Source organism: Mugil cephalus, chromosome 6 (genome assembly GCF_022458985.1).
Source record: "Mugil cephalus isolate CIBA_MC_2020 chromosome 6, CIBA_Mcephalus_1.1, whole genome shotgun sequence".
Taxonomy (NCBI): domain Eukaryota; kingdom Metazoa; phylum Chordata; class Actinopteri; order Mugiliformes; family Mugilidae; genus Mugil; species Mugil cephalus.
The window spans coordinates 13832288-13843318 of NC_061775.1; the positions used below are offsets into that span (position 1 = coordinate 13832288).

The 11031-nt window shown below is 39.3% G+C and overlaps 1 protein-coding gene across 1 annotated transcript in view; it reads right to left on the reverse strand.

Annotated features, from left to right (window-relative positions):
• Positions 1–1725: 1725 nt before the first annotated feature.
• The window catches only part of LOC125009186 (meprin A subunit beta-like), a 20884-nt gene continuing 11578 nt past the window's right edge, over positions 1726–11031 (reverse strand). The window contains exons 8-12 of the mRNA XM_047586910.1: positions 3848–4063; positions 3432–3688; positions 2558–2939; positions 2029–2288; positions 1726–1912 (exon numbers count right to left, since the gene is read on the reverse strand). Of these exons, the coding sequence (XP_047442866.1) occupies positions 1868–1912; positions 2029–2288; positions 2558–2939; positions 3432–3688; positions 3848–4063 (1160 nt within the window). The 3' untranslated portion in view covers positions 1726–1867. The remainder of the gene's footprint in view (positions 1913–2028; positions 2289–2557; positions 2940–3431; positions 3689–3847; positions 4064–11031) is intronic.

Below are 11031 nucleotides of genomic sequence, written 5' to 3' on the forward strand. Positions count from 1 at the left end.
GTGATTCCACATCATTGCATCTTGTATTCCGATGAACGTGCAGTACAGAGGTCGTCATATTTGATAGGCACCCTTAACATTTATGTGACTGGCTGATTTATGTCAGACTGTTGACATCCAAACCAAAGAACCAAACTGGGGAAAATGTTTTTCTGTAAATCATAACCAGTTGTAGCTTCATTAATTTATCACATTATGCTGAAGAGGCTTCACTATCATTTAGTCAGTCTGTAGGCATTCTAAAAATGAACAGCACTGACACCATCAGGACATAATAAAGCTTACAACCTCATTTCAATGCAACTGAGCCTGTGTACTGTTATTTTTAAAGACTTTTTTTCCCCCTGAGACAAAGTAACATGTCCTAGCATATATAGATATGTTATTTTTAAAGAATTGTACTATCATACACCTGCACATCTGAGTCTCTAGTAAAAATCACTGTTACCTATGCCAGGATGAGTGTGAGTCATTGTAAGTGCACTTCTCATACATGCTCAACTGCAGCTTATAAACAAAGAATACAAAGCTCTTGACCCACTTCCTCTGGGTCCCATCGCACACAGTCCATCCATTTCACACCAAAGACCCCACATTCCCCGTGAATACAGAGGCACCGCTGACCTGAACCTCTGAACCACCCCTTTACCTTCAACTCCAGTCCGGCATCCCCAGCACCTCTCCTGAAGTTCAGCGGGGATCTCAGGAGACACAAACAGCGCTAGCAGCGCTAGAAGGTGTTCGCAGGAACACACCAACGAACACAACAGCTGCTCCGCCGAACTTCACAACCGACGATTAGTGACACAACCAAAAACAAGAAGTCCAGGAAAAAAAAAAAAAACTAAAGTCAGCACAAAAAAAGAAAAGACCAAAAACCATTTGACTGGTTCAAGACACAGAAAACGTAAGTCAGACAAAAAAAAAAAAAAAAAACATTAATGCTGAGGTACTGGTGACATGCAGCCATTTTAAGTTCAGGTTGTTTTCTAGGTGCATTTTTTAAAAAAACTAAAAAAAAAACATCCATTTAAACAGACATGCAGTCATCCAGGAAACAGTAATGGATGAGTATGTTGCTGCATATACACCAATTAGGCAAACATGTCATTTGTATCATCACACTGAGCTGATAAAACACTTTTTCACACATTATAATCTACCTTGGCTAACACCCATGTAATATTTAGGCATTAATGTTGATATTGACATATATTTTTCTGAAATAATTATCACCTCTGTGCGCTTTGATCATTATTAATAGGAAGTTAATGTTTGGATTAAGCTACTGTGAAGAGATGCTGTTGGGTCTCCACTGTAGATGCATTTATTTAAATAAACCCTTGTTTTTTTTTTGATTCACTTCGATTCACTCACCAGTTTACTAAAGGGTTTTAATGATTTGCATGATTTTAATGATTTGTATTTAGGTTTTACACAGCACCCCAAACTTTTTGTTGTTATTTTACTTTATTTATTCTACTGTTTATTTTACTGTTGCACCCCTCCAGCCAGGTCATAACATAAATAGGGGCTTGTCCAGAATATCAAACCCAAGCAGCTTGAGGCTTTAACTAAGTTCAAAGATGCTCCTCACAAACTCAAGGAGCTCCTGGTCCAGTCAGCAGTGTCATGAACATTACAGTGTGCCTATATCCCTACTGCTTATGATTTCTACATGATTAAGGATCCATGGATATCATGAGCAATTAAGAAGAAATTATATATAGGTAAATGCTGAGATTTTATTTCTTATGCTTAAAGTGAGATTATACTTGCTGAGAATCAAAATTATTACAGCAGTTTTATAGATAAGCAAAGCACTTAGATGAGAAAGACAGAATTTCACTTTTCCTTTGATTGGCCATTATAGAGTAGAGAGAAGAGGTTGGTCATCTTTGGTTGAGTGCTCCTGTGATGAAAAAGAGACCCATTAGTGTCCATTCTCACATTTTAACAAATAACAAAACAACCTGAACTAAGTAGCAGTGGTCTAGATTTGTGTGGGCTCTTTTTAGTCACACTCACATCCATGAATCCAGGCTTGTCCTGCATTATCGCCACCTTGTCATACTCCTGCTGTCTAGACCTCATCAACCAGGCGTTCCCCACAATTAACATGGAAGTCACCAACATGGCGGCTGCCAGAGATGCTGCCACACCTACGACTGCTAAGGAGTTATTAGCAAGTCCATGAACAGCTGATTGGTCTGCTGCCCTGATCTGACCAGAAACATCATGGACTGAAGAGAGGGGCAGAGGCTGAGACGCCAACAGGTGAGATATGTCTGAGGAAAAACCGACAACCATAAGGATATTCATGAGACAGGATGATACTTGTGCCAAAACATTATGATCAAAAGACAAAAGGAATGACTGCCTTAAAGCAACGACTTGTGCCAGTTTTTGGGTTAAATTGGATGCATGAACAGTCAGTCTTTATAGTCGACATCTTGGTGTTAGGTATGGTTGTAACATGTTGAGTCGTCAATATAAATATTTGTAGGTGTAATGTGCCGCATTCCAGTAACCATCAAGTGTTTGAAACACTCCATACCTTCTAGACTTAAGAGGATGAATGCGTCGTCTCCTTTGATGAATTTTCTGCTCTTCAGTCTGCTGTGGCTGATGAAGGTGACCATTCCATAGCCTGGACCTTGGTAGTAATAGCTGCCATCAGAGTCCTGTACTTTATAGCCCACCTTCCTGGGATCATCCCAGAAGAATCCTTTTTCATAGGTCATGTTAGGGTCAGTGGTGATCATTCGATGCATGTTCATTTGCTGTCTGATGTCAGACTGCTGATCCATCAGGACCATGGTTGCCTGCTGCCATGGACATGGCCACTTGAGTTTGTTGTCATTGGGCCCTGAGGTTAGGTGGAAGTAGATGGCCATGTAACCTGGATAACTGCTTACTCCATTTGGTTTCAGACTTACCTAGAAACACAGAGCAGTGCGTAAGCTGGAGTACTGAAGTTGCTTTAGATAATTTACTAAACTGTCAAATCATCGTCAAAGATAAATTCCTCCACAACACTTTGTGGAATTCATGAGGTCAAATTGTGATGTCTTTTTTAGGCTTTCCACAATCAAACACATGAGGGTATTTGATAGTAGTTCTAGGCATCAACATGTGCTGCCAACTAGCTTAGGAACACAAGCATCATTATAACCCCAGATGATTTACAGATAATATGAAAAACATCAACCAGCACATGTCAAAACTAGTCCTGGATTATGACTATGCATTGGTTATTAGGTGGTGAGAACTTTTGTCTGGAACATGCAGTGTTGAACTTTTCATACAATGTACAGTATGAAACACCTCAGAGTTCCTTGATGGTCTACTTAAATATACTACTACGGATTTATTATTTAACATATTAAATACAATACAGTACATATAAATACTGAAAAAGTGGCATTTACCTGGAAGGAGTAACCTGCTGGAGACAGAAAACGGGGGCTGTACAGAGCTTGTCCTGCTGACATTGTGGCCATCAGGCCGGTGATGTTGCTGATGTGCCAGACGTGCTGAGGGCACTTTGTGGATGACAGGTTAATGTCATCCACAGAGAAACCTCCGTTTGATGGACCTGTTCCCCTCACCCCATGGAAAACCACACGGGCCTTCTTTGTCACATTCAGGTTGACATTATGCAGCTCCCAAGAACCCCTGGCACCTCCTTTGAAGAGAGTGGAAAGAAAAGATGTTAACTACTAATCTATTACTGTCTTTAAAGTTTTATGCCAACTTTTTTTTATTATTATCAGGAACTTCTAAATGGCTTTAAACTAAAGTATGTACAGTTAATATATACAAAATGTAATATTTCATTTGTTACCTGAAATGCTCTTGAAGATCCTCAGTTTACCATTGGGGTCGGCCTCGTCGTACTCTCGAACCCAGATGTTGAGCACATCATCTGGTGCTGCGGTGTTATAGAGGAAGAACTGCAGACACTGGGGACCAGGTTTGGGGTAAAGCCATCGACTCTCCATTGTAGCATGCTGTTTGGGCTTAACACATCCTGTTCTGAAATGCATGAAGTTGCCTTTCCCTGGGGAAACAGACAAAAGCTCAACCAAGAGAAACGTCCTTCCCTCCAGCTTGGAAGGCAGTCTGATGGCCACAATACTCGTATACTTGTATTTTTTATACCTACACTGTAAAAAAAAATCCTTGGAAAAAACAAAAATAAAACGGTAAATTTCCGGCAGCTGGGGGCGCCAAAAAATACTGTGAAATAACAGAAAAATTACTTTCTCGTAAAAATACAGTTATTTTCCACAATTAAATACAGGTTTTACTTGTAATTTTAACAAGATTTTGCCTCAATTTCTGGTTGTTTTAACATTTAATTAGAAACATTTTGACCTTTTAAAACAATTAAATTACCTAGAAGTATGGTAAATAAGAGTATTACAAATAATTCTTAAATTTACAGAAATGTGCTGTTATTAGTTGGTTTTAATTGCATTATTTTATGGGAGGAGATTGTTTAATAATTAATATTTGATATATAACTATAATATTAAAACTATAATATTAATATATAACACAAAACAATGAGATTCATCTTTCAGAACATATTAAAAAACTGTTGCAAAACTAGATATTTGGTTAGATTGCAAGAATTTACTGTTAATTTCCGATAACATCAAATGGATATTTAATTGTTTTAGGTTGTTTTTAACGTTTCATTACAAACATTTTACATTTTAAAACAATGAAATAACCCATAAAGATGGCAAATTAACATTGTAATATGAATAGTAATGCTTAAAGTTACAGAAATCAACCAGTTACTCTTTTTTAAATCAAATATTTTGACATAATTCATGGCATAAACTGGTGGTTAAAAACTCCACTCCTTTCCATGCTGAACTGTACAGTGAAGCAGTGTGCTCCGCAGTAGGAGAAACCTTAATCAAAGAACCCAATGTTGAGCAGCTACCAAGGGGCAGTGGAAAGGCACTCAGTACAAAAAGGGCTTTTGTGTTTAAACCAAGGTAAGGCACTTGAATTCGGACAGATTAATCTCATGCTTGTGATGCAGGACCAGCATGTATACTTTATTGCTACACCTCATGACGTGTCCTATATGCCAGCATTTGCATTGTATGAAGTGAAACAAGTGAGGCAGAGCATGAAATGTTGAAAGCCTGAGCGGAAACTAGATTATCACCCTTTGCCTGTGTACAAACTTTGTGGGACAAGAGATATTTCACTTAAGCATAGCATTGTTGACTCCGAGTCATCTAGAGTAAAATCTGACAGTAAAAACATTATTTTTCATCCCTTCTAGTCCTCCTAGTCATGGATGCAGAGAGTCCGCTTCTGTCTTTCATCAAATCAATGCCTAAACTGAGAGACCCTGAGCCTTTGCTGGAGCAGCTGCAATGTTTAGGAGTTGAGGACCTGAGCTACCTGCAGGAGAGTGACCTCCTTTCTGTCCTGAGACCAATTGAAGCCAGGAAACTTCTGTCACTGCTCAAAAAGACAAGTATGTATTTAAATTTGAAAAAGGTGATGACTATACACTACACCTTGTTCATCATTGATTTCATAGTGGGTGTTAGCGGTGGTGTACTGCATTATATTGAGAAAGAAACAGTTTAAAATATATCAATTGACTACAGAGGATATAATTATGTTAGGTATTAATATAACCCAGATTGAGTCACTATGTGATCTATGTTTAAACATTACTACTATTTGTCCTTTAATAAGGCCAACAAGATGTCTTGGACAGTCCTCCAAGCAGCCAGAGCAACCAACAGTTGAGCAGAGCCACTACAAGTCTAGAAACACAGTCTGACCAGATGCCCCTCTCTGGTGAGTACATGCATCTGTTGCACACAATTACTGTTTTGGGTTAGATGGGCTGAAAAATAGTAGAATTTACCTTTAACTTACTGTAATATAGCACAGTCAGCAGCAGTGAATTGACAGTGTGCTTATAAATCAGTATAGTTAGGTCTATCTTCTCTAGATTCTGACTTGGTAGTAAATGACACACAACTAATGATGGGATGGGATGGGATAATGGGATGAACACAGGATAATTTATTACAATGTACAGAAAAAATGACTTTTGTATCCAGCAGTATCCAACAACAACATTAATTTCTCAGTAATTTAAATGATTTTTTAAAACTTTTTTTTAGAGTTGTTGTTAGGGAAGTTGTAATTTCAGTTTATTCCATTAAATAACAGACAAATATTTGTAAAATTACGACACATTTGTGAACATATTTTAACAATAAATATATGTATTTCTATTGGGGTTTTCACACGTGTTTTCACCGTTACAGTGATTTCACACATTTGACGTGTAAAATCAGTCTCTTTTTGTAAATTAAATGGTAATAAACAGTAAAATTATGTTATTTTTTTTTGTTTACAGTGTACTAGGATAAGGACCAAGTCTGTCAACAGACCAGTGCACAGGCATAAATGCTTTCATCCACATAGCGCCCTATGTCATCGGCTCCACGTAGACCAGCTTCAGGAGTATTTACCACACTTTAGCCTTGTGGTGCATTCATAATAGCAGTGAAGGAGGAACACATTTTCATCAGGATTAGAAGGGACAACCCGACGTCTCACAGTTGTTTTCTGAGACACATCAAGCAACAAAGTTTTTTGGCATTTGTCTGACGTAGTGATGTAACAATCAATACCTCATCAGTAAACTAATTTGAGGTTTATCTTGAAATATCAAATTGTGTCAATATGGTCCTAAAACCAGTCTGTATTTTTTTTTAAGTATGATCTTGGTCATCTCAGATTTTTTTCCTTTGCCGGTACACAGCACCAAGACAGGTTCTGTAGCTACAAGGTCCGGTATTAGCACACATGTCCCAAAGGTCGGACAGCCCCCCTTACTCTTTAAATCTAAGATACTGCTTTTTGAGCTGCACCCAAAAAAAAATGTATAATTTTTTCATCTCTGGAAACTTTTTTAAAAAAGTGCCCTACATGCACCTATCTGTGTAATTTCCCAAACTTGACGTAGGGCTAATTCACCTATGTGCTTCTATTAACGATCATGTAACAACACATTTGATTTGTTTGATTGAAAAATGAACAAAAATCTCTGCTTTAGAGATCGGTCTTTATGGGAGTAGACAAAAACTCTGTTTTTGAGCTGGAACTTCTACAGTGATACCGTCTGGCAGTGCCAAAATCAGAATGATGGGCAGATACATCAACATCAGAGCGAAAAACGTGGGTCGACGCAACATTCCTGTTCACATCAAAGCTGAACTGATAAAATCCCCGGTCGATTGCCGGGTCATTTGACCTGGGTTTTTTCGATTGATGTGAAAGGGGCTTTAGATGGTCACCTTTGCATTGTCCCATGTTGGTGAAGTCAGTCCAAGGCCCTCCACACACTGAGGAACGTCGTTTCCACTTGGCGTTGCCAGGACCCCGAATCATCCCACAGATATTGTCCTGCTCAAAGTCACAGCTGTCCACAAAGGTAGAAGACTTGGCTGTGGAGAGGAAACAGTCATTATTTGATTAAGGTTGCTTGTCGACATATAAATGCTGTACATAAATATATATTATTTTTCTAAGAGCGATTGGGAGACAAATGTATTTGGTGAAAATGGGTAACAAGCCTACTACGTTCGTCACGTGAGTAAGTGTATTGCGACACTAACTGATTCTGCACCGCTGCTGTGTGTACTTGCACTGTTTTAGCTCTGTTAAAATCACGTAAATGTTTTCTGTATATGTGTTTTGAGTTTACCCAACCCCCTGTCCTCTGTAGCAACTTGTTAATCTCACGTTTCTTTTTAATCAATCGTTTAATCAGCTTTGTTGTATTTAGCGGTTAAATATGGCCACTTTCTCTCCCGCTGCTTCTCCTTCTCTCTCTCCTGCTTGTCTTGCCACATGTTTAGCTACTCCTCTGCCTCCTTTAGTGTTAATGGTACCTGTAACAAATGTAGTTTATTTGTAGCTTTGGAGGCGAGGCTCTCTGAATTGGAAGTACAGCTCCGCACCATGCAAAACCCAATAGCTAGCCAGCGCCCTGTAGCCGGTGCGGGCCGATCTAGCGCAGCTCCCGTTAGTATAGCTCCTGCTAGCCGTCCCCCTGCAGTCCCCGAGCAGCCAGGAAACCAGGGCGGGTGGGTGATGGTACGAAGGAAGCATAGTCTTACCCGGGCCATGGAACACCACCAACCGCTTCACATTTCCAAGATTTTCCCCACTTGGCGTTACACCAGTTGAGAAACCAACTCTGGTAATTGGCGTTACTATTTTGCAGAAACCAGCAACCATAGTTAGATGCATTCCAAGGGCCAGAGTGGGCAACACCAAATCTTATTTGAAGCTGCTGGCTAAGGCTAAGTACGGTACAATTGTTATTCACGTCGGCAGTAATAACCAATGGTTTAACCAATCGGAAGTCACTAAACTTAATGTTGAAGTTTGCTAAAACTATGTCAGACTCTGTAGTTTTCTCTGGTCCCCTGCTCAATCTGACCAGTGACGATACGTATAGTTGCATGTCGTCATTCCACCGCTGGTTATCTAAGTGTTGTCCAGCCAACGACGTGGCCTACGTTGATAATTGGACTCTTTCTGGGGAAAGCCTGGTCTGATTAGACGAGATGGAGTTCATCCCACCTTGGTGGGTTCTTCTCTTATCTCTAGGATTTCGGCTGATTTTATTAACCCCCTAAAACCATGACAACCTAGAGTTCAGCCCAGGCGGCAGAGTTGCAGTCTTACACGCCTCTCTGCCGCTTCTCTAGTACTGTCTCACACCCATTACTCCCCAAACTCCATAAGGAGTGCTGTCTACTCCCAGATTTTTTAAACGGAAAAATAATAATAGAGGAGTTATTCATAGGAACCTTATACAGATCAACACAAATTCACTAGTACAACAGAGCAATAAAAAAATTGTATTTTAAATGTCAGGTCTCTCATCTAAATCAAGTCCATGCCACCCAGTCATAGAAACTATCACATTCCTCGAGGCACAGGCAAAGGAGGAGGAGGAGGAGTGGCAGCAATCTTCCACTCAGATTTATGTATTGATCCTAGACCTAAGCAAAGCTTTAATTCGTTTAAAAGCCTTACTCTTAGTCTTCCTCATCCAGACTGGAAAACACAAAAACCAATTCTCTTTGTAGTGGTGTATTGCCCACCTGCTCCTTACTCAGATTTTTCAACTGAATTCTCTGAGTTACTATGTGATTTAGTGCTTAGAACATAAAGTCATGATAGTAGGTGACTTTAACATGCATGTTGATGTTGGCAGTGACAGTCTTAGCTCTTCATTTATGTCATTACTAGACTCAATTGGTTTTCTCAGAATGTAAATGGTTCAACTCACTGTTTCAATCACACCTTAGATCTTGTACTAACTTATGGCATAGAAACTGAAAGTCTAACTATATATTCCCATAACCCTCTATTGTCCAATCATTTCCTTGTAACATTTGAATTTACTATAAGATTACACAGAAATTGGAAAGACAGTTCGTTATGGTAGACACTTATCTGATGATGCTTTTACTAGATAGAAGGAATTAATTCTTTCACTATTTGGCAAGAATTGAACATGGGGACAAAAATAACACAACAGGGAACCAAGGGAAAGGCAAGGCTATACACACATGGGCAGGGGGATGATAGATAGATAGATAGATAGATTATTTAGGAAACTTTGAGGAAATGCAGGTGAAACTAATGAGGGTGGAGCACACAAAGAGAAACCAATAAGCAAGCTAAGCAAAACACGGGGAGTAACACTAAACAGGAAACCAAGAAAATTTACAAAATAAAACAGGAAACTCAAAACTTGGAACAGACAGAATCATGGCAGAATGAAATTTTACATTTGTCTCTTGTTTTGGTACCTGTAATGTGTTTGCAAGACAAATCTCTAACCTGGGATAGTAACACGACTCATGCCAACTTCATACAGATACACTACATACAATAGTTTGAATATGCTAGGCATGAGTGTGTTGCTAAAGACTTTTGCACCTCACAATATTTCATATGATCATCATATTCCATCACATTTGCACAATGAAGGCAACCTGTGTCATTCATCATTAAAAACACGTGATTACTCACTGCAGTTGTAGAGGAGGTTTAGCTTGGTTAGGTCACTGGCACTGAACCCTATTTCCTGACCAATTATGTCCATGAAGTTGGGGTCTTTGGTGACGATGGTGGGCTCGGAGCTGTTGCTGAAGGCTGTCTTACTGTAGTGCATCACAGAACCATAGTCGTAGGGAACTCCCAGGGCACTGGACACTGTGTCATTATGCTTTATGAAGTTTTCCCGTTGACCTGAGAAAGACACATGCAGAATATGTGAAAGAATTAAGTCCTTTGTTGTTTTTACAAAAATGTGATTATGCTGATAGTCACTGCCCATAGTAAAAGGTGTATCAAGACATGGATAAAAACAATGCTGCCTTGTCAGTGTTACCAGGTTCAATATGATTCCATATGATGTTGACATAGTCGTCACGGTCAGCTCTGGACTGCTCATGCCAGAATCCCAGAGCATGGAGGAACTCATGCTCAACGATTCCCAGTCTATCACATCTTGTACCAATGGACAGCTGCTGCTTCCCCTTACGTTGGTTACCTATGGAGGAGGAGCATCTGTGGAGAAGAAAAGGAAGACGCACAAAAATATTAGCTATCTGGGAACTAATGGTTCCTATGAAGTTAGCTCAGCAGTTGACGATTCACATCACATTTATATTGAATGGTAAACGATATATGTGCTTGAAGCAGTGAAAAGACAGAGTCAGGAAAAACAAAACAATTTACTGAAAAATAGCGTAAAAAAATAAAATCAGTAGCATGTCTGTGGCTATAGTAGTATTTATAATCTGAATCTTTTGTTCTTCATCACACAAGTGAGGCCACAAGTTGACTGAGTTCATTATTATTATGGCTACGTGTATCTTGTACAACCAGAGAGCATGTAATAAACCTTTAGAGGGTTGTGATGTTTTGAGTAAGGCGCTGGAAAAA